The 24,244-nt window shown below is 40.7% G+C and overlaps 1 protein-coding gene across 4 annotated transcripts in view; it reads left to right on the top strand.

Moving 5' to 3' along the window:
* Window positions 1-24,244, top strand: part of MSRA (methionine sulfoxide reductase A) — a 369,657-nt gene that overhangs the window by 163,397 nt on the left and 182,016 nt on the right. For all 4 annotated transcript variants that reach the window (XM_040235213.1, XM_040235066.1, XM_040235294.1 and 1 more), the window contains exon 3: window positions 21,585-21,704. In XM_040235213.1, coding sequence (XP_040091147.1) covers window positions 21,585-21,704 — 120 coding nt within the window. The remainder of the gene's footprint in view (window positions 1-21,584; window positions 21,705-24,244) is intronic.

Here is a 24,244-nt window from a genome sequence, read left to right as displayed (position 1 = left end):
TCAGGTTGTTTATAGTTGTACTGAAAAAGTAAGACTAACTGCAGCTTTCCGACACGTCTTGGGCATTTAGTCCTCACAGTACCTTGTAAAGCTGGTCGGAGTACATAATCCCCTTCTCAGAGAGCTCATATGATTTATCACAAGTCCCTCAGCCAGAGAGATGATGCAGCTCGAATGTGAGCCCAGGTCTAACTGACCGGAAGTCAACACTCTTTTGCCCAGGTCTCCGCACACTTGGCTCTGGTTACAGGAGTCCTGGGAGAGTCTAGTAGAGTCAGAATGGCCTTTCGGCTAGATCATCCGTGCACAAAAGCATGATTTCCAGCCAAGTCAATTTAGCAAATTGATTTGTGAATTTCTATGCATTTCCAGAGTGCTCTGAAGGACTCTTGAGACACAGCTTTTGCCGGGAAAACACCTCTTGGAGTGACATCTCCTACCATTTATCATTTCCCCCTATCTGATCTTAGTAGCAGGCATTAAAGTGCAGGAGAATGTCTTACATCGACTTGCCTGCGAGGTCACCAAAGCAACAGTGGCACTGTGTACTCGTCCAAACTCATTCTTTAGCCTGGGAAGGCTTTAGTATTTTATGCCAAGAGAGTATCAGCTATTCCCGTTTCATTATCTGTCAGTTAATCATTTGAATGTACCTTACGGAATGCTGTCTAAATAGAAACTTTTAAATTTAATCCACTCTGAAAGTGCACTCCCATTAGCATTTGGCTTAGGATGGGTGATGTAAGGAAGAGTACAGTGAGGGTCAAGGGCAGGTTTCATTCTAAGAAATGTATGAATGTGTTATTATGTCAAGTGGCCAGATAATGTATGGACAGTTCCTTAAAAGCTGTTTTTGGCATGCAGTCTTCAAAGATTAAGACAAGACGTTCATTTTTTTCAGGCTCTCTTTTGTGGCCCAGTTAGTTTTACCCTTGTCTTGTTTCTCTGTGATCACTGTTCTTTAACTTTTTCATGGCTCTTTTCTTTCCTCCGCACTTTAGGACAATGATAATGAAGGTAATAGGCCTGCTCTCCCGGTGGGCTTCTCCTCGTCGTCTGCGTGTGTTGCTCTCTTTCAAGTCAGTGGGAGCCCCTTTTTCACAGGCCGGAGAAGTGGACCCGAACATTTTGCAATTACTGAGTATCTTTGTTCCTGGCGGCTGAGTGCCCAATGGCAGCCAGCCCTTTGATCACACCACAGCCCTGTGAAGTGGGCATCACTGGGTGCTTTTAGAGACGGAAAAACTGAGGCACCCAAAGATGAAAGAGATCTGGTCAAGTAAAGGGAGTGCTTCCTCTGGCACAAGGACATCCACGTAACAGTTGCCCACATGCTGTGCCTGACTTTGAAGGGTCCTCTCCAGCTCTCCATATCTTAATGAAAGTGAACAGAGGGCCCCTCCACCCAGGCAAAGAGCACAAGCCCCTGCCTCTCTGTAGTGGTCATTCTCAAGTATGGAGCAGCTATTCAATTTATTAAAGGTACTCCATCATCAGGAAGAGTTATCATTTCCAAATAAGATAGAATTTGTTCATTGAGAAGAGTGCAGAGAAATCAGGGGTGTGGGGCGCCAGCCTTAATATGTGAAGAGTTTTAGTGCAATCTGAAAAAGTGAGATACAGATTTTTAAAACTTTCGAGTTCAATACTTGATCATAACACTTATTATCCAAACTCAGATACTTCAGGAGTAAAAAGGGTGCTGTTAAAAAATGTCATGTATTTTAAAATTTTTATTGGAATATAGTTGCTTTCTGCTGCACAGCAAAGTGAATCAGACACATGTATATATATATATCCCCCCTTTTTTGGATTTCCTTCCCGTTTAGGTCACCATGAAGCACTGAGTAGAGTTCCCTGCGCTATACACACATACACACACACACACACACACACACACACAAAAGAATCCGAATGAGAGTGTGTATTATAAGCTATTGTGCCAATAATAGTAAATACACATCAAGTAAAGTTGCACTGAAAAATAATGAACTTAGAGATATAAAAGGAAATAAACAAGTGAAAAATTCCAATGCAGTAGCCTTACCTTATGTACCACATAGCATCAATACCAGTAGTTACACTAACTTCCAAGATTTTACCCAGTATACCTGGCTGTTGTTATATTCTTTCTAAATGCCTTGAAATGAATAGTTAGTTCATATTTATACCTGGATGTTGTCACATTCTTTTGAATGACCTGAAATGAACAGTTAAGTCATATTTATACCTGGCTCATAGCACTTCAGTAAGAGATGGGGAATTATCCGATTATACCTTTGCAATTCTAATATTGTACTGGTGCCGTCCAGTGGGGCTTCCCTGGTACCTCAATGGATAAAGAATCCATCTGCAATGCAGGAGATACAGGAGATGCAGGTTGGATCCCTGGGTCAGGAAGATCCCCTGGAGGGGGACATGGCAACCCACTCTAGTATTCTTGCCTGGGAAATCCCAGGGACAGAGGAGCCTGGTGGGCTATGACCATGGTGTTACACAGAGTCGGACACAACTGAGCAACTAACACACACTGTCCAGTGATGTAGGGTAATGAACTCTTCATCAGTAGAGGTATTCAAATGAGAAATCAGTTCTACCTAGTTGGGAAGTGGATGTAAATAGCTTTTAGGAGGGTTTCTTCTCAATTAATGAGAATTGTCTTTGTTTCAGAGTGTTAAACCATTTTGAAAAAAATTACTTCCAACTGTAAATTCTTTGATGCTGTCATTTAGAAATCCCCGTCTAGGCAGTTTGGTGAGAAGTAAAAATTCTGCAATGAGAGGCTCTAGTGATCAGAAAATGATAGATACCAAACAACAACAGCAGAAATAACTCAGTGAGTTCTTAAGGTTATTCTGGGTTTTAGGCTCCCCCCCAGCCTGGCAGATCAACATTCAGAAAACTAAGATCACGGCATCTGGTCCCATCACTTCATGGGAAATAGATGGGGAAACAGTGGAAACAGTGTCAGACTTTATTTGGGGGGGCTCCAAAATCACTGCAGATGGTGACTGCAGTCATGAAATTAAAAGACACTTACTCCTTGGAAGGAAAGTTATGACCAGCCTAGACAACATATTCAAAAGTAGAGACGTTACTTTGCCAACAAAGGTCCGTCTAGTCAAGGCTATGGTTTTTCCAGTAGTCACGTATGGATGTGAGAGTTGGACTATAAAGAAAGCTGAGTGCCGAAGAATTGATGCTTTTGAACTGTGGTGTTGGAGAAGACTCTTGAGAGTCCCTTGGACTGCAAGGAGATCCAACTAGTCAATCCTAAAGGAAACCAATCCTGAATATTCATTGGAAGGACTGATGCTGAAACTCTAATATTTTGGCCACCTGATGCGAAGAATTGACTCATTTGAAAAGACCCTGATGCTGGGAAAGATTGGAGGTGGGAGGAGAAGGGGACGACAGAGGATGAGATGGTTGGATGGCATCAGCAACTCGGTAGACATGAGTTTGAGTAAGCTCTGGGAGTTGGTGATGGACAGGGAAGCCTGACGTGCTTCAGTCCGTGGGGTCAGAAAGAGTCGGATACGACTGGGCGACTGAACTGAACAGATCCTGGCAGAGATACCTCTGGGAACTCAAACTACTATGAAGCCTGTTCTCTGTGTCATAGTCTTTTGGGCTCTTCAAACAAGAGGAAGCAAAAGACAACCAAAGACACCATGAGAACGTACTGTGATCTTGTTACACTTCTCTGTTTCTAGCCACAGAGCCAAGAATTTGCTCAACTCTTTCCCAACTAGCTGTGTGGGAGGACTGATCCCAGAGCAGGGGCCAGTGGCTGTCAGAGGCCCATAGACATGCCCCACCCCAGGGGACACACCTTCTGTCGGAGAAGAGCTCAGTGTCTGTAAGATGAACCAATCATAAGATATCTGCACCCCCCTCCACACCCCGACTTGAATCAGAGGTGATTTTTGAAACAGCCACAGTTATTTTGTCTCCTGGCCAAGAACACAGCATTGAAAGCAGCAGGCAATATGTCAGACTTCAAAGGAAAAATATATTGGTGTCTCATTGGCCAGGATCCAACATTATGTTGGTAAATAATCAAATCCCGGTGTGGCATATTTCTCCCTGAACCTTGACTGAAAACTATGGAAGACTATTCTGTGAGCTACAGAGCGGCAGTCACTCATTCCAAGAAAAAGGCCAGAAAGAATGACTTTGAAATGTGTTTGTAATTAACTAAACAATCTAAATTCACAAGACGGTTAGACCAGCAGGCTGCTCACTGGTGTGAACTTCTGAAGTGAGGAGGCACTTGGGGAAGCCAAAATAGGCCTTCCCCAGGGTAATCTGAGACACCTTAAGGGACATGTAGCTGGTCATGTGGAGACATGCTTTAAGACACATTTTATTTTATGTGTCTTTTGCATGTGTTGAATGATCTCAGTTTTCATTTCCTTTTTGAGTGTGGAAAGGTCTAATAACAGGGGCAAGGCGGGGAGAGACTTTTCAAAGTCCCATGGTGAAAATTCCTTTTGTTGTGTGTGGCACTGCCCAGGATTGTCCTGGCCCTGGTCCTGGTCCTGGTCCAGAGGCACAGACGTGGTGTCGGAAACGCCCGTCCTGGGGTGGGGAGGGTGAGAGCATGGCAGCTGGAGGTGGGTGGGGATTTCTGTGTCCGGAGAAAGCAACTGCACCCTTGGTAGGAAACAGTGGGTCAAAGAGTGTCTGATAAAGTAACTCTTGACTGATCTGGAGATCACGTATCCATCAACTCCAACCACGTGGAACACTTGTAAGAACCAGAAAGTAAGCACACCCTCCCACCAAAAGTTGCAGAGAAGTCCCTGAAGAACTCAGAATTCACAGACATCTTTGGAGTTAGGCGATGGGCTTCCCCGATAGCTCAGACGGTCAAGAATCCGCCTGCAATGCGGGAGACCCAGGTTCGATGCCTGGGTGGGGGAGATCCCCTGGAGCAGGGAATGGCAACCCACTCCAGTATTTGTGCCTGGAGAATCCCACGGACAGGGGAGCCTGGCAGGGAGTCAGACACGACTCAGTGACTGAGCATGGACACTGTTATTTCTTTCCATGGAGTTTTAAAAAATATTTATTTTTTCATTCTTTATTATGAAAAATCTCAACCACGTGTGAAAGTAGACTAATATAGTGAAGCCTCACTAACTCAGCTTCAGCAGTTGTCACTCAGGGCTAATGTGCTTCATCTCTGTTCCTACTCACTCTCTCTTCTCCACCCCAGATTGTTTCACAGCAAATCTCAGGTATCATATCATTTCATCCAGGAATAGTTAGGCACATATCTCTTTCTAAGAGCAGATTTTAAGAAAACGTACCACAATGCCATTATCATACCTCAAAAAATAGTTCCATAATAGCATCAAATATCCTATGAATGTGTATTTCTACTCTTGTCTCATAAATGTTTTTTCAAACCATCCCTTTTAATCAAGATCCAAATAGAGTCCATATACTGCAATTGATTTAGTCTCTTTGCCTGGAAAATCCCATGGACGGAGGAGCCTAGTAGGCTGCAGTCCATGGGGTTGCGAAGAGTTGGACATGACTGAGCGACTTCACTTTCATTTTTCACTTTCATCCATTGGAGAAGGAAATGGCAACCCACTCCAGTGTTCTTGCCTGGGGAATCCCAGTGACGGGGAGCCTGATGGGCTGCCGAATATGGGGTCCCACAGAGTCGGACATGACTAAAGCGACTTAGCAGCAGCAGCAGCAGTCTATAAATTCACCCTTCTATCTATTTTTCCTTATAATTTATTTGTTTAAAAAACTAGGTCATTTATTCTGGTACTGTCTCCTTCAGCCTGGATTGCATGAACATGCTTGTAAAGCCTCTGTATTTTCTGCAAATCGGAAATTAGAAGACTGATCAGAATCCACAGGTGGGGTGTGTAAGCATCCAGGAGGCATTGAATAACCGGTTCTCTCTCTTTTGATGAAGTCAGCAGCCCCTAATGATCATTGTCTTAATCTGTTATTTTTATTAGAAGCTGCAAGATGGTGGTATTTAAATTCTTGCATTTCCCTTTATTTATGGCCTAGAATATTTCTAAAAAAAGAAACTTTCCTTTATCAACAATTTGGTTATCTTGACCTCCAGTTAATTAGGAAAACAACTTCATTTTTTCTCCTATGTTTACTGTTTTGCTCCATGTATCTGAACATGGATTAAATGTATATTCATGAGTCAGAAGCATGTATAGTTGCTTAAGTCAAAAGTGATTTAACAAGTGATGGAAACCTCTTTAATTGGACTGAATGACCATTTTCACTTGGGCATTTAATCAGCTTATTAAAACTTGTAACCATTTGGTCAAACATTTGAAAATATAATCACAGTAGACAGATTGCCTCAACAGATTTGGGTAAAACAAAGAAACAGGCACATGGTCAGGTGGCAGAAGCAAAGCTGGATCTGAGAGGCCACCATCTTCTCTCCAGTTCTCGCCCCAGATCTTGTGACCAGATGCTCCCAGGCACGTCCCAGTCCTGAACTTCACAGCCCAGGGTGTAAAATCAGCTCCAGAGAGGGCCTAAGGGCTCGGGCCTGGCTTGCTTCTAGAGGTGACACGCTTTCAGAATATCAAAATGATGTCAATGTATGAGGATCCAAGAAGTGACAAAGCCTTCCCAGGAATGCTGCCCACTGCAAAGACTAACAGCTGGGCTCTCTCACCTGGAGCTCTTTTTCATGTTTTTGGCTTAATATTGTGACTGTGTTGGAGGTAACAGGAGACATATTTATCAGGGTACGTTTTCTCTGCTTTCCAGTTTTTACAGACAGAGTCGGTAAAACCGTCTGTGGTTCTCACTGCCAAACATTTTGAAATTCAAGAAAGGAAGCTATTTACTGACTCATTTTTCATCTCATTTTATTTTTATTATTTGATATGTTTTTTTGGTAAGTTGTCTCAAATTCTTATTTTGGAATAATGCTGTGTATAAGTAAAGTAAATAAAAGTAAAGTAATCCTATGAATGAAATTTCTTATGCCCAATGCAACAGTTTTTGTTTGTTTGTTTTAAGGGCAAGAAAATATAGCACAGGGAGCTTAGCCAGTACTCTGTGATGACCTAGAAGGGTGGGATGGGAGGTGGGTTGGAGGGAGGTCCAAGAGGGTGTATGTGTATATATATATATATATATATATATATATATATATAGCTGATTCATGTTGTCATACAGCAGTAACTAACACAATATTGTAAAACCATTAAGTGTGTGTGTTAGTCATTCAGTCACGTCCAACTCTTCGTGACCCTATGAATTGTAGCCCACTAGGCTCTCCTGTCCATGGAATTCTCCAGGCAAGAATACTGGAGTGGATAACCATTCCCTTCTTCAGGGATCTTCCCAACCCAGAAATCAAACCTAGGTTTCCTGCATTGCAGGCAGATTCTTTACTATCTGAGCCACTGAAGGGCATCCAAATACGGCTCTGGGCAGAACCTAGAGGGAACACAGTTCTTGAAATAAGGGAAACAAACTTGGTAAGCACCACACTTAACCAGCTTTTTCCCTGAGGATACTTCCAAAAGTTCACAGTTGCTTATTTAAAAGGGTTAAGAGCAAGCAGGTACATAGAAAGTGTCTCCCTTGCTAGGCTGAAGGGGTAGAGTCTAAGGGTGGCTAGAGTACCTGTAAGTCAGTGGGAAACATTCCATAAGGAAGGAGTAATAGAAAGAAAGAAACAAAAGAGGTTAATAGTGAAAGGAAAAAAATAGCATTCAGTTTTTCTAGGAAGCATCCTTTAGCATTTCTCTATTTCCTAGATACGTCTGTTCATGGGCCGTTCCTTCTCTAGGCACTTGCAATTTTGTTTTCCCTTCTTTGCCCCAGGCGAGCTGTTGAACATATTTGTCAGGCCCTGATAAAATGGACCGCTCACTCTAACCTGGCTTGGTCTTCAGCCTTGTGTTCACCTCCTCAGGAAGAGCGTGCTTCTCCTGAATCTATGCGTCATCGATTTTCCTCTAGTCCAGCTAGCAACTGCTTGCTTTCCAGCAGCTGGGAGGACCATGATGCTTCCAGTGAGCTGGTTGGTGAAGCCTATAGGCTTTCCAGAGCTGACATGGCCAGGGTCATCCCGTCCAGGGCACCACTGCCTCATCAGCCCATTCCTGGGGAGTGGTTGTGGCCCCACTGTCCTTGAAGGGGCCCAGATACACTGTGCACACTCCGAGGAAAGCACATGGTGAGCGGATTGAGAAATATGTGTAATGAGGAACAGATAAAGATGCTTGTGATCAGCTTACAAGAGGAGATTCATGGAGAGCCTTCAGATGGCCAAAGGGTCGAAAAGTCGTCCTGAGGAAGAGGGGCTAAATTTGTCCTGTATGACCTCACAGGAGAGGATCAGAGCGAAGGAGGGAGCACTCTGGGGTTTTGGCTCCGTGGAGGAAAGAGCTTACTAAATGTCATTAGGTCTACAGGGGTGGACTGGACTGCTTCAAGGTTAATGGCAGGTCAACTGTTTGTCATGATGCTGAGGAATGTTTTAATAATATTAATAGCAGGGTCTTGGGACTTCCCTGGTGGTCCAGTGGTTAAGACTTTCCATGCAGGGGTTGCAGGTTCTATCCCTGGTCGGGGACCTAAGATCCCACATGCCCTGGGGCTAAAAAAACCCACAACATAAAACAGAAGCAGTATTGTAACAGACTCAATAAAGACTTTTAAAATAGTCTGCGTTAAAAAAAATCTTGAAAAAAAATGCCAGCAGGACCTTTAAGCTATGTGAGAGATCAGGTCCCTTACAACCTTGGAATTCTCATTCTTGAATCCTCTTGGTGAATAAAGATCTACTGCTCTTCAGAGGCTATTCCCAGGGTAGAGGGTGAAACACAGCAACATGTATAAAGACCTGGGAGCTGCATTCATCATGGAACAGCAACACAATGTGTCTATATGGACATGTTTTAAATGTGGGAAGAGACTGCAAAGAATACTTAATAAAATTAAAGCAGTATTAGGAATGATGTGGACAGAAGGTAATTCAGTTCAGTTCAGTTCAGTTCAGTCGCTCAGTCATGTCCAACTCTTTGTGACCCCATGATCGCAGCACACCAGGCCTCCCTGTCCATCACTAACTCCCGGAGTTCACTCAGACTCACGTCCATCGAGTCAGTGATGCCATCCAGCCATCTCATCGTCTGTCGTCCCCTTCTCCTCCTGCCCCCAACCCTCCCAATATCAGAGTCTTTTCCAATGAGTCAACTCTTTGCATGAGGTGGCCAAAGTACTGGAGTTTCAGCTTTAGCATCATTCCTTCCAAAGAAATCCCAGGGCTGATCTCCTTCAGAATGGACTGGTTGGATCACCTTGCAGTCCAAGGGACTCTCAAGAGCCTTCTCCAACATCACAGTTCAGAAGCATCAATTCTTCAGTGCTCAGCCTTCTTCACAGTCCAACTCTCACATCCATACACAACTACTGGAAAAACCATAGCCTTGACTAGACGGACCTTAGTCGGCAAAGTAATGTCTCTGCTTTTGAATATGCTATCTAGGTTTATCATAGCTTTCCTTCCAAGGAGTAAGGGTCTTTTAATTTCATGGCTGCAGTCACCAACTGCAGTGATTTTGGAGCCCCCCAAAATAAAGTCTGACACTATTTCCACTGTTTCCCCATCTATTTCCCATGAAGTGATGGGACCAGATGCCATGATCTTAGTTTTCTGAATGTTGAGCTTTAAGCCAACTTTTTCACTCTCCTCTTTCACTTTTATCAAGAGGCTTTTTAGTTGCTCTTCACTTTCTGCCCTAAGGGTGGTGTCATCTGCATATCTGAGGTGATGGATATTTCTCCCGGCAATCTTGATTCCAGCTTGTGTTTCTTCCAGTCCAGCGTTTCTCATGATGTACTCTGCATAGAAGTTAAATAAGCAAGGTGACAATATACAGCCTTGACATACTCCTTTTCCTGTTTGGAACCAGTCTGTTGTTCCATGTTCAGTTCTAACTGTTGCTTCCTGACCTGCATATAGGTTTCTCAAGAGGCAGGTCAGGTGGTCTGGTATTCCCATCTCTTAAAGAATTTTCCACAGTTTGTTGTGATCCACACAGTCAAAGGCTTTGGCATAGTCAATAAAGCAGAAATGTTTTTCTGGAACTCTCTTGCTCTTTTGGTGATCTGGCAGATGTTGGCAATTTGATCTCTGGTTCCTCTGCCTTTTCTAAAACCAGCTTGAACATCAGGAAGTTCACGGTTCACGTATTGCTGAAGCCTGGCTTGGAGAATTTTGAGCATTACTTTACTAGCATGTGAGATGAGTGCAATTGTGCAGTAGTTTGAGCATTCTTTGGCATTGCCTTTCTTTGGGATTGGAATGAAAACTGACCTTTTCCAGTCCTGTGGCCACTGCTGAGTTTTCCAAATTTGCTGGCATATTGAGTGCAGCACTTTCACAGCATCATCTTTCAGGATTTGAAACAGCTCCACTGGAATTCCATCACCTCCACTAGCTTTGTTCATAGCGATGCTTTCTAAGGCCCACTTGACCTCACATTCCAGGATGTCTGGCTCTAGATGAGTGATCACACCATCGTGATTATCCGGTTCATGAAGCTCTTTTTTGTATAGTTCTTCAGTGTATTCTTGCCACCTCTTCTTAATATCTTCTGCTGCTGTTAGGTCCATACCATTTCTATCCTTTATCAAGCTCATCTTTGCATCAGATGTTCTCTTGGTATCTCTAATTTTCTTGAAGAGATCTCTAGTCTTTCCCATTCTGTTCTTTTCCTCTATTTCTTTGCATTGATGGCTGAAGAAGGCTTTCTTATCTCTTCTTGCTATTCTTTGGAACTCTGCATTCAGATGCTTATATCTTTCCTTTTCTCCTTTGCTTTTCTCTTCTCTTCTTTTCACAGCTATTTGTAAGGCCTCCCCAGACAGCCATTTTGCTTTCTTGCATTTCTTTTCCATGGGGATGGTCTTGATCCCTGTCTCCTGTAAAATGTCACGAACCTCATTCCATAGTTCATCAGGCACTCTATCTATCAGATCTAGGCCCTTAAATCTATTTCTCACTTCCACTGTATAATCATAAGGGATTTGATTTAGGTCATACCTGAATGGTCTAGTGGTTTTCCCTACTTTCTTCAGTTTAAGTCTGAATTTGGTAATAAGGAGGAATTTGGTAATAAGAAGGTAATTAACTGTCACCAAATACTGATAATAGCAATCAGATTCTGATTGCTATATGGTTTCTCTTCTAGCAGAAGGTGTGTTAAAATTGTACAGTTTTCAAGTAAAAGTTGTGATAAGTAAAGCACCTTATTGAATTATTTAATATGATGTGTGTGTGTGTGTGTGTTCAGTCTCTCAGTTGAGTCCAACTCTTTGTGACCTCAAGGACCGTAGCCAGCCAGGCTTCTCTGTCCATGGGATTCTCTAGGCAAGAATACTGGAGCGGGTTGCCATGCCCTCCTCCAGGGGATTGAGAAGTTTACAGGCAGGAAGGCCAGGGGTCTCCAAAGGGAGGAAATAGGCTGCAAGTATCTCTTAAAATTCTGTGTTGCTATGATGACACTTGGTTCCACCTGAACTTAACTTTTCTCAAACCTTGAGCTAAGCAATACATTTTTCTTATGGAAATGTTTTTTTAAGCTGTGTTAATGAAACTATGTATTTGCTTTGGAATTTCCCTTTCTTCAAAATGGTTCCACCTAAGACTAACTTTTGGCTGATAATAGCTCAACAGTATTCATATCAATTGTTTTATGGCTGGAGGATGACATCCTCGTGCCATCCTAGCTCAAAAATGCGTATTGTGGGAGAGGGACCTGGTGAAACTCCATCAGCCTTGCGGTGTCTCTCTTTTCTGATCAATAACTTTCTAACAGACATAAAACCGCTTGCTAAAGCTAGCAGGGGGCACTCTCCACCCCACTTCTGATGTCTATGTCAGAAATTTTCTCTGTCCCTTTTTATGCTTTAAGAAAACTGCTATACGAAAGCTCTTGAGTGATCAAGCTTGGTCCCTGGTCCCGAAGTTAAATCTTCTTTGGAGATCAGTGAGCTGACGCTGTTCACTGTAAGCTATCAGGCTCTTCCCAATCCGTGGATTGGACCTGAGTCTCCTGTGGCTCCTGCATTGCAGGCAGATTCTTTTCCACTGCACCATCTGGCAAGTCGCAAGATTCTTACATGTTACCTACTCATGATTTTAAAGAAGACAAAGAGCAAATTTGAAAGTGTCTGTGATGGAAATTGACTTGAAAGCAGTGGGTGGGATGAGGGAGCGGGGCTGAGGTAGGAGGACAGTTGAAGAGGCAGCAGCTGATCGGAACTAGGATGGTGGTGGCAAAGGGGTGACAGTGTGAGGGGCTGGACCCCAGGAAACTGCTGAGGCTGAGAGAAGTGAAAGGGAAGAATAGCAGAGACTCCCAGATTTCCTATTAAGGGTCTAGGAAAATGCCAGTAGCATTAAAACAGAGACATTGAAACGATGCTGGCTTGGTTGGTCAATTAAGTATTAGATGTTTTGAATTCAAGATGTTGGGGAGCCTTCCAGGTGCAGATAACGCAGCAAGGAGTTGGAAATGCATCTTTCTAAAGCTTTCTTAGCTGGGCGGTCAGGGGTTAGACCTATGGGTTCAGAGCCATTTCCAAATAGATGATACGTGGTTTGAACCGTATAGAAAAAGGCTGCTTTAAAGGCATAAAAAGGCAGGTGTAAATGTGGACCTTACAGGAAGTTAAAACAGGCAAAGTGACTTTGTGAGCTTGAGCTGTCAAACTGTAGAGGAGCTGAGGAAGAGAGGGAGCCTGTGATCTCAGGAGTGGGATGGCTGTGTCGCTCTTGCTATCCTGTCTGACTTTCTGAGATCCCGCTCATGGAGGTAGCTCTGGAAATGACTGGGAACATGGCTCTGTTCTGAGTAATGTCTAACGGTAGGGAAAAAAGCTGGAAGAGAGGAAGCATTTGGATAAAATGTGAAAGAAACGTGGGTCACTACAGATGTACTGTTTTTTAAGAGACATAATTTCTATTTATTTACTTGGCTGCATCAGGTCTTAGTTACGGCGTGCAGGATCTTCCGTTGCGGTGCTTGGACTTTCTAGTTGAGGCCCTCAGGCTCAGTAGTTGCAATGTGCAGGCTTAGTTGCTCCACGGCATGTGGAATCTTCCCAGTCCAGGCATTGAACCCATGTCCCTGCATCGGCAGGTGGATTGGATTCTTTACCCCTGGAACATCAGGGAAGTCCCAAAGATAAAATATTCTTTAAAGAGGCATTTTGTTATATTCTGTAAATGACACCTCTTATGCTCCAAGTATCCAAGGTTCACCTGTCTCAACAGATTTCAAAAGAACACAATAAAGACCATGTTCTCTAAGTGCAATGCAAAAAAATGAAAAGACAGTGTAAGAAACAGGCCATATGTTTGAAAGCTAAATTTTATACCCCTAAGTAATCCTGCATTAGAAGGAAATAACTTGGAAATTATAAAATATCTAGAAAAGAGTGATGAGGAAAGTACCATGTACTTAAGTATGTGGGATGTATCTAAAGCTTTAAAGACTTTTATCAGAAAATAAGAACACTTGAAAATAAACAACATAAGTATTCATATCAAGAAACTAGGAAAGGAACAGACTAAAAGTAAACTGTGTAACAAGATAATTGTAAAGAAAGAGCAGATGTAGAAAACTAAAAAAAAAAGGGGAAGAATCACTGAGAGCCAAATTTTGTTCTGTGATGAAAATGTCTAAAAACAGAAATAGAAATAGGACCATTTGAATAAACTCATAGCAGTGAAGCAATTAAAGTTTTTCCTGATGCCTCCCCTCTCTTCTCCAAAGATACAAGGTCTAGGTGGTTCAGAAAGGTTTATTATAACTCCAAGGACCAAATAAATTTTTCTAATGCAGTGTTAAATAGGAGAAAAAAAGAGAAAAATGTTAATCCATTTTATGAGGCCATTATAACCTTGATTCTAATTGTAGACAAGGTCATACAAGGAAATAAAATTATGACATATTTTCCTTACAAACATAAATGAAAACATTGAAGTAAAATATTCATAAAAGTATTTCTTTCATATTAAAATGCATTCTGAGTAGGTAAGGTTTATTGAAGGATGGTTCGGAAAAACTTATAAATGTGATATATTACTTTGAGAGATTAAAAGGTTTGGAATCTCTGTGATCATCTCAAAAGGATGCAAGCATTGTTAAAACTCAAAACTTACTCACGGCATGAAGCTCTTTACAACTTGGAATGGAAGGAAATGTTCCTAACCCGAAAAAGGATATCTGCCGAAAACCTGCAGCAAACCTCGTCCTTACTGGAGCATTCTCACTAGCATTAGGATGAAACAAGGCTTTCTACTGTCACCCGCATTATTCAGCCTTGTGTGGGAGGCCCTCACCAATGCAATAGGATGAGGTAAAAGAAGGAAAATAATGATTGGACAGGGAGATACGAAGTTGTCATTTGTATGAAGTATTATATAGAAAATCAAAGAGAACATGGAGTAAAACCATCAGAACTAGGAAGAGAATTCTCTAGGTTTTCTGAGTGTATGAAAAGCAAACTAAGATCAGCGGGTTTTATATATCCCAGCTCTAACCAATAAAAAGGTATAATAGAAAGTTTACAGCAGTGACACAAATCGTAAGGTAAACAGAACAATATGGAATAAAAATATATAAGACCTTTATGGAGAAAACGATAAAATGGTATTGAAGGACACCCAAGAAGACCTGAATAAATGGACAGCTGTATTATGTTCGTTGACAGAAAGAGTCGAGAATAGCAAAGAAAATTTTGACGACGTGTGAGATAAGACTTGCTCTACCAAATTATTATGCCTCATTATAATTCAAGTGATTGCAACCCCTGATCTTTCCCTACAAACCTGCTCCACGCACACTGTTCTCCTCTCAAACCAATAATCTTAGAATCATCCTTACCTCTCTGTTTCTTTCAAACCCTGCTGTCAGGAAATCCTTTTGGTTCTACAAAATGTATCCCAGATCTGATCATGACATGTGAGTGCTCTCTGGTGTAAACCACCATTATCTCTCACTTGGATTACAGCAGTGGTTTCCTAATCATTTCCTGCTTCTCTGCTTGGTCCACTCCAGTCTGTTCTCAGCAGAGAACAGCCAGAGAGAACCTCGTAAAACATGAGTTATGTAATTTCCCTCTTCTGCTCAGTACTTAGCCATGGTTATCCATTTCATTCAGAGTAAAGTCCAAAGTCCTTACAGTAGCCCCCAAGACTCTGTGTGATCCAGCTTGCTGCTGCTAAGTCACTTCAGTCGTGTCCGACCCTGTGCGACCCCACAGATGGCAGCCTACCAGGCTCCCCCGTCCCTGGGATTCTCCAGGCAAGAACACTGGAGTGGGTTGCCATTTCCTTCTCCAGTGCATGAAAGTGAAAAGTGAAAGGGAAGTCGCTCAGTCATATCTGACTCTTAGCGACCCCGTGGACTGCAGCCCACCAGGCTCCTCCGTCCATATCTCACTGCTTCTGCCAGCTTCACCCATCATCCTGGCTTCTTTCCTGCCACTTCAGACATTGCAGGCGTGTTCTTAGTGCCTTTGTGGTGATGCTTTTCTATTCCAAGAACATCCCAGGCCCCAGAAAACTGAATGGGTGACCTCTTCACTGCATTCAAGTCTTTGTTGCAGTTACTACCTCTTTGAGGTTCACCCCAAAACCTTATTTTTCATTGCACCTTCCCCAGCACTCCTGATCCATCTGACCCTGTTCTATTTTTCTTTTTTTAAAATAGCTCCTTACCTTAACTTGCCACATCACATGCTTATTTATCATTTATACTGTATATTATCTGTCAGCACTGTAGAAGTTAGGATCTTTGTTTCATTCATTCATGTATTCCAAGTGCCTAGAGTACTTCTTGGAACCTGGTGGGCAGTGAATAAATATTTGTTGAATACATGAATGAAGACCAGTGTGTTACTGGTGTAGAGTCAGTCGTGTCTGACTCTGTGCGACCCCATAGATGGCAGCCCACCAGGCTCCTGTGTCCCTGGGATTCTTCAGGCAAGAATACTGGAGTGGGTTGCCATTTCCTTCTCCAGTGCATGAAAGTGAAAAGTGAAAGTGAAGTTGCTCAGTCATGTCCGACTTTTAGCGACCCCATGGACTGCAGCCTACCAGGCTCCTCAGTCCATGGGATTTTCCAGGCAAGAGTACTGGAGTGGGTTGCCCGTGCCTTCTCCTAATAGACAAATGAATGGAATGTAATATATAGCCCAGAACAGGATCACTCAAAATGATATAGGATAGGGATGACATTAGAGATAAATGAGGAAATAATAGGTTATTTAATAAATAATAATTTATTTTAGATACTCGGTTATCCATATAGAAGGATGCAGTTCCAAGAGGGAAGTTTATAGTGAGGAGTGCCTACATTGAAGGAAAATAAAGATCTCAAACAAACAGCCTTACTTTACACCTTAAGGATTTAGAAAAAGAATAAGACCAAAGTTATCAGAAGGAAGGAAATAATAAAGATCAGAGCAGAAGTAAATGAAATCGAGAGTAAGAAGATAACAGAAAAAAAAAATAATTGAAACAAAGAGTTGGTTTCTTGAAAGAGAAAACAAAATTGACAAACCTTTAGCTCAACTAACCAAGAATAAAGGAGAGAGGGTTCAAATAAACAAAACTCTAAATGAAAGAGGAGGCATTCAACTGATACCATAGATATGGGGGAAAGGGAACCGTAGGGCACTGTTGGTGGGGATATAAATGGGTACAGCCATTATGGAGAGCAGTGTGCAAGTTCCTCAGAAATTAGAACTAAAACTGCCATATAATCAACTAGTCCCATTTCTGAGTTATATATCTGAAGACAACGAAATCACTGTCTTAAAGAGATATCTCTACTCCCATGTTCATTTCAGCATTATCCATGGTAACCAACCTCAGTGGCTATCAATAGATTAATGGATAAAATGGTGTGTTATTGCTGCTGCTGCTGCTGCTAAGTCGCTTCAGTCGTGTCCGACTCTGTGCAACCCCATAGACGGCAGCCCACTCCCCATCCCTGGGATTCTCCAGGCATGTTATTGATGTGTGTGTAAATATATACACACACATAATGGAATAATTACTATAATAATAATTCTAAAACCATAAAAAGCCATTCTGCCATTTGTGACAACATGCTAGACCTTTCAGGCATTATCCTAAATGAAATAAGTCGTACAGAGGAAGACAAATGCTGTCTCATTTCACTTATATTGGAATCTAAAGAAACAGCCACATTCATTGGAACAAAGAGTAGAATGGTGGTTTCCAGCGTTTGTGTGTGGGGAATACAAACTTCTAGTGATGAGTAAATTCTGGGCATCTAATATGGTGACTATAGCTAATAATACTATATAATCAAAAGTTGCTAAGAGAGTAGGTTTTAAGTATTCTCACTACAAAAAATTGGAATCGTGTGAGGTGATAAATGTGTTAACTAACCTTATTGCTTTAATTATTTCACAGTATGTTTGTGTGTCAAGTATGTGATGACATTCTTTACAGTAAACTTACATGTCATATGTCAATTATATACCAATAAAGCTGGAAAAACTTTTAAAAAGTTAAAAATATACCATAATACCACCCATAGTTTTCCCAAAGGATGAAATCTGAGTGTGGAACACACCTCTGGATCCAGCAGCCAATTTGCAGGAAATATTGAGGATAGAGGAACAGGTTGAATTGCACCAGGAGAATGTGTGGGAAATTCTGCAGGTCAAGTGGCTTGTGTTTTCTTCAGTGGATAAAGGATTAGAATGGAGTGGGAGCCTGTCCACTGAAAGAATTTTAAAGACATAATCAGATTTTTAAAATGAGTAGGACCAAACTGTAGTATCAGGATGGATACCTTGAATGATAAAATGATAAAAGAAGCATCAGTAATTAAATACTATAAAATTCAGACAGTGGTTAGCCTTGGGGGAAGAAAGAGGGTTGTGACTGGGGTGTGATGTAAGGAGGGTTTCCTGGGGTGGATGGCAAAGTTCTAAATCTTGACGTGGGTGGTGGTTACCAGACTGTTCGAGTATAATAACACACTGAGTTACGCATTTGTTGCGTTTTTTCTGTATCTGGTTTATTTATAATAAAAGGTTAAAATATAAAATATTTTAAATAAAACATATTTTAGATGATATTCATGTTGCTTACTAGATCCATAAATTCTGAGACATTCTTCCATAAATAAACCTTTCTTTGTTTAAACACATACATACCCAAAGGCCAATAAAAGAATGCTTAGGTTATACTGGAAGCCACTAGATAAAACATCTGATTGCTTCAAGGAGTTTTATTCTTACAGCCACCCCTATCCTAAGTTAAATACCTTTATAGAAATATCAACCTTGGTTATATACCCTGGTACATTATTTCAGCCACACCCCTCTTGGAGACCTTTTCCCAGATGGAGCTAGTTCATTCTCCTTGCTATCAGAGTTCTTTTCTTGATCCCCAATAAATGAAAAGGGAGGGGGGTAAATATTTCTCTGTCTTCAGTAAATTTTTGTTTGGTCATTTTAAGTTTTATGAATCTGTATCATGAGGATGTAGTGAAGACGTAGGAGATTTAGACTCTGTGGCCATACACAGTAGGACTGTAGACAATGATCAGGGTAAGCTGGCTGCTAAAATAGCCCGTTATATACCATGTGTGGGCTTCCCTGGTGGCTCAGCGGTAAAGAATCCGCCCACAGTGTGGGAGACATGGGTTCGATCCCTGTTCTGGGAAGATTTCCTGGAGAAGGGTATGGCAGCCCACTCCAGTATTCTTGCTTGGAGAACCCCATGGAGCCCGGAGGGCTATAGTCCATGGGGTTACAAAAGAGTTGGACACGACCTAGCCACTAGACAACAGCAACATGCCGTGTGTGGAGGATACTGAAGGTGTGCAGTACCCTTTGATACCGTCACTGTTAGTCACTGTGAGATACAGAAATATTTTATTCAGTGATCCCCACAGACTACCAAACTTCAGAGGCTCAGGCGCCTTCAGCTTGCACACTGCCCGGCTCCTGGATGGCTCTGTGGCCTTTTCTGTGCAGTAATACTGCCCAGCTCCTTTTTCACCCGTCCTTCTCCAGAGATTCCCTGTCATCATTCCCGTGACCGATCATTTTATGTGTCAACTTGACCTGGCTCTGGGATGTCCAGAAAACCAGTAAAGCGTCATTTCTGAATGTGTCCATGAGAGTTTCTGCAAGAGCTTAGCATTTGAGTCAGTACATGGAATAGATCAACCTCACCAGCATGAGTGGGCATCATCCAGTCTATTGAGGGGCTGCATAGAACAAAACAGGAGATGGAGGGTGAATTCACTCTGTCTGAGCTGGGACACCCATCTCCTCCTGCCCTCAAACATCAGTGCTCCTGGTTATCAGCCTTCAAACTTAGACTGGGATTCGCATCATTGGATTCCCTGACTCTCAGACTTTCAGGTTTGGACTAAGATTATGCCTTTCCTGGGCCTCCAGCTTGCAGACTGTAGCTCATGGGACTTCCTTGCCTCCATAACTTAGGATCCAATTCCTCATAATAAATCTCCCTCTGTAGATGTGTTTAAATCCTGTTCGTTCTGTTTCATCAGAAAACTCTGACTAATATAGTCCCCTTATCTCAGGAATGCAATGAAATAAAATCAGTAGTGAATCCTTGTTCCAGAGACTTGAGGATGGTCAATTTGTAGGAATACTCAGTAAATACCTAATCATATTCACTCCTGCATTGTAGGCAGATTCTTTACCATCTGAGCCACCAGGGAAGCCCAGTTACATTCACTAGTAGCAAACAATTCACTTGTAAACAGAAAAAAAAAATGATATTTAGTGGTGTGTAACTTGAACAATGCAAATGCTTATTTTTTCTTTGAATTGTTTGCTTTCCTTTTTAAAAGGTGTGTATTTTTGTTTTTAAAGTAATGTGAACCTATTATATAAAAACTTGAAAAATAAAAAAAAAATTGTGTATTCTCACCACTGTAATATAATCATGATTATGATTTTATGTATTTCTTTCTAGTCTATTTTGGTATGAATATTTTTTCATAGTTATAATAAGAATACGCCTATAATTGTCTTATTCCCTTTTAAATTTAGCTTTGGGTTAATTATGATGCAGTTATATACATATTTCCATATTGCATTGTTACCACAACAGTAACTTTTTACTGCATTAAATTTCATCATTTGGCTTATCATATTTTTTAACTTAGCCTATTTTTGGTTAGTATGTTTCCCATCACATTTGAGCAAGTATATTTTTGTATAATGTATAACATCATGCACATTTGTTTTTGGTTGTTGTTGCTCTGAATTCTTAAAGTGAATAGTAATAAGTGTCAAGAATTTCACTAAACTTCTAATTTTTCTTTTAGCTCTGTCATCAAATCTAACAGATCTAGTGATTGTTAAAGTAGGAGGCATATATTAGTTTGATAACTGTTGTTCTTCCCAATATTTTAATTATATACAGCTTAATAAAGCCAGGTAAAACTTGAGTAAGGCAGTAATCTTGTTTACGTCTAGAAATTGACCATAGAATAGTTGTGGAAGTTTAGAAATCCATAGTAGAAAAAGGAAGGTTCTTTATCTGGAGACAAGGAAATGTAATACAACATTTTAGATGAGTGTAAGTATATGCATTCTTGGGAGGTAGGTCTTAGTTTTCATCAGACATTCAAAGGAATCTAATACCTAACCACTGGTGTGAGCACATGTGTGCTAGTTGAATGGAAAACCACTTTTGTGCCTTTATTTGTTACTCTATTTCCCTGCCTTCCTCTGTCTCCTTCTTTATTTATCATATTCAGTAATTGAACTCAGAAAAATGTTCTTTTTGGTGAGCAGTTATTTATCACATGAAAGTTTCTAATGAACTTAAAAAAATTTCAAACTGAATACATGTGTGAAATTGTTAATCAAATACTGTGTCAATCTGTTTTGATCTGGGGGATGTTTTCCCATTTAAATCAGTAATTTAGTGTTACCTTCCTTTGTTAGAATTTTTAAAGAAAGCCTGACCAGGATACTGATCATTAAATAAATTTCTACTGTTCCTACAACTTAGTATGTTTTGACAAGTCCATAATGAACTGAGTGTGGAAATCATTCATCAAATGCAGTTATCCTTTTGCTATATTATTTCAAAAGGTATAACTTTACAAACTATTAAAATTTGAGGGTTTTTTTTAAAAGGTTTTACACAACTAAAGCAAAGAGGATGAGATGATTAGAAAGCCTCACTGACTAAATGGACATGAATTTGAACAGACTTGGGGAGATAGTGGAGGACAGAGGAGCCCAGCGTGCTGCAGTGCGTGGGGTCAAAAAGAGTGAGACGTAACTTAATGACTGAACAACGGTAACAAAAGCAAGGAGACATTCTGTGAGAATAACCTTAAATAAAATTCTTTTTTAGATGTTAAAAACTCTACTTCTTTAAAAGATAAAATCTTACTCATGTTTGATTACCAGATAACAAGAAGAACTTTTTCCTAGTGTGATAGAGCTCCTGATAGGCAATGACTGCTTTGTTTTTGATAAAGGACTAACCAGTATCATGTTTTTCTTAGGAATGGGCTGTTTCTGGGGAGCTGAAAGGAAATTCTGGACCCTGAAAGGTGTATATTCAACTCAAGTTGGTTATGCAGGAGGCTATACTCCCAATCCTACTTATAAAGAAGTCTGCTCAGGTAGGAAGACTTTCTGGACTTGTCTCTGCTGGCAGGTGATGGGATCTTCAAAGTGGAAATAAATTTTTTTTGTGTTTTTTCAGTTTTCTCTTGCCCATTTCTGTAAATATAGTTGCTAACCTTTCACTTCATATTTTTAGAAAACAATAGACTTTCTACAGAATGTGCCATGTAGCTTTTCTTGCAGAAAAATTACCCTGAAACGTAATCTCTAAAATGATCATTTGTTACCTTATGATTCTGTGGGTCAGCAATTTAGACTAAGTTCAGCTGGATGGTTCTTCTGCTGATTTCATCTGGGTTCATTCATGGGACTGCAGTCGACTGTTGGGTTCCTTGGGGGCTAACTGGTCGTCAGTGGCTTCATCATATATCTGGCAATTGCTGCTGCCGTCACCTCTTCTTGCCTAGGGTAATGAGGGATGATGAGTATGTCTTCAGTACACTGGGAAAACTCACCCGATGGTGGATGCAGAGTAAGAGAGAACAAGCACCATTCTGCTAGTACTTTTCAAGTTTCTGTGTCACATTGACTATGGTCCCTTTGACCACAGCGGGTCACATGGTCTAGCCTGGAGTCTGTGTGTTTATAGGGAGATGTGAAGAAATTGGGACCGTTACTGCATCATTCTATCACCTGGGACAAGTATGTCATCTACCAGACTTCTTTCTTGAGGGAAAACCACTAATAATCAGGCTATACTGAGGGACTGGCAAACTGTGGCTAGCAGGCTAAATTCTGCCTACTATCTGTTTATGTAAGTAAAATCTTTTTGAAACACAGTCATTTGTTCTTTGTTTGTGTTATCTGTGAATGTTTTCATGCCACAGTCTCAGAGTTGAGTGGATGCCTCTGAGACTATATGACCTCTGAAACCTAAAATGTTTATGATCTGGCCCTTTACAGAAAAATATTTGCTGACCTGGATAGGCAGATGCTTCCATGACATATTCTATCTCAATTACCAAATTATCTTTCTGAAATTTGTTTTGTTTTATTGTTTCTGGCCTTCGAAGATTTTTTTTAATCTTTCTGCCAGCATTTAAAACATATTATTTTTCTTTTTTAACACTTTATTTTTCATTTTAAAAATAAAAATGGTGTATATTGAAGATGTAAAACGTGAGACTTTGGTAGACATAGTGAAGTTATTCTAATAATCAAGCTAATTAACATACCCATCTCCTCACCAGCTGTTTTTATGTGTGATGAAAGCACCTTTGATCTATTCTCTTCGACGATTCCAAGTATATAATACTGTATTAAGTACAATCACCACACTGTACCTTGTATCTCTAGAACTAATTCATTTTACATGAAGGAAAGTTTGTACCCTTTGACCAAAATCTCCCCATTTCCCTGGTAACCACCATTCTACTCCGCTTCTGTGAGTTCAGTGTTTTTAGATTCCACTTCTGAGTGAAATCGTACAATGTTTGTTTTTTCTGTGTCTAGCTTATTTTGCTTAGCATAATGTCCTGCAGGTTCATCCATGTTATTGCACAGGGCAGGATTTCCTTCATTTTTAGGCTGAATTGTGTTCCATTGTGTATGTGGCTCATCTTCTTTTTCCGTTCACTGACAAATGCTTAAGATTGTTTCCATACCTTGGCCATTTCGAATAATGGTGAATAATTTTGAATAATGCTGCAGTGAGCATGGGACCCAGATGTCTCTTGAAGACATGGATTTCTCTATCTTTGTATATATACCCAGAAGAGAAGTCATTGAATCATATGATAGTTCTGTTTTTAATTTTTTGAGGCACATCTGTACTGTAAAACACATTTTTAAAAAGAATATTTTATTTACTGTCTTAAACAGTTCTTAATAGAGAGAGTTTAGCATATAGTCCATCACATTGACAGAAGTAGGATTTTTAAAAATATGTAAATAGTTTTATTGTTTAAAAATAAAGGTTCACATTGGTGTTATCTGTGGAGGGCCCTATCAGCTCTTTAAGGGCACTGAGGAAGAGGCAGGGAGGAGCTGGAGTGTAGGAATTTGTTCAATAATGAGCGTGTTGATTTGTTTGCTACAATATGAATTCTGGTTTTGACGTGAGATTTGAACTGTGCAACTATGAAATTATCATAAAAATATTCCTATTCTTATTTTTCTTCCTTCTGGAGAAGAAGTGAAATATTCTGATTGATGTTGAGAATATGGAATATCAGACAAATATGTTAATGGTTAATTTTTTTTTTCCCCTTTGCTTCTGTTTCAAAATGAAACAGCTTATGCAGAACTATAAATAGAGAGATTCAGATGAACCCTGGAGATTGCCCAGGTGTATCCTCTTAAGTCTTAGGAATGGAAATGAATATATTCCTTCTTATAATTGCAGACACAACTTAATAGCTTAAGAGAAAAGGTTTCTAAGATAACATCCAGATATCTACTGCTTATATTGTTACTCTCTACCAGCAAAATGTTAATCAGCAGTTAGAATATTGTGGTTGCTGTTTGCTCAGACTCTCTCCAGTTAAGTTCTTCACCATAAGAAGAACAACATGATAATTGTCCTTTTGTTGAATTC

Source organism: Oryx dammah, unplaced genomic scaffold (genome assembly GCF_014754425.2).
Source record: "Oryx dammah isolate SB20612 unplaced genomic scaffold, SCBI_Odam_1.1 HiC_scaffold_1, whole genome shotgun sequence".
NCBI lineage: Eukaryota > Metazoa > Chordata > Mammalia > Artiodactyla > Bovidae > Oryx > Oryx dammah.
This window is presented reverse-complemented; position numbering and strand designations above follow the sequence as displayed.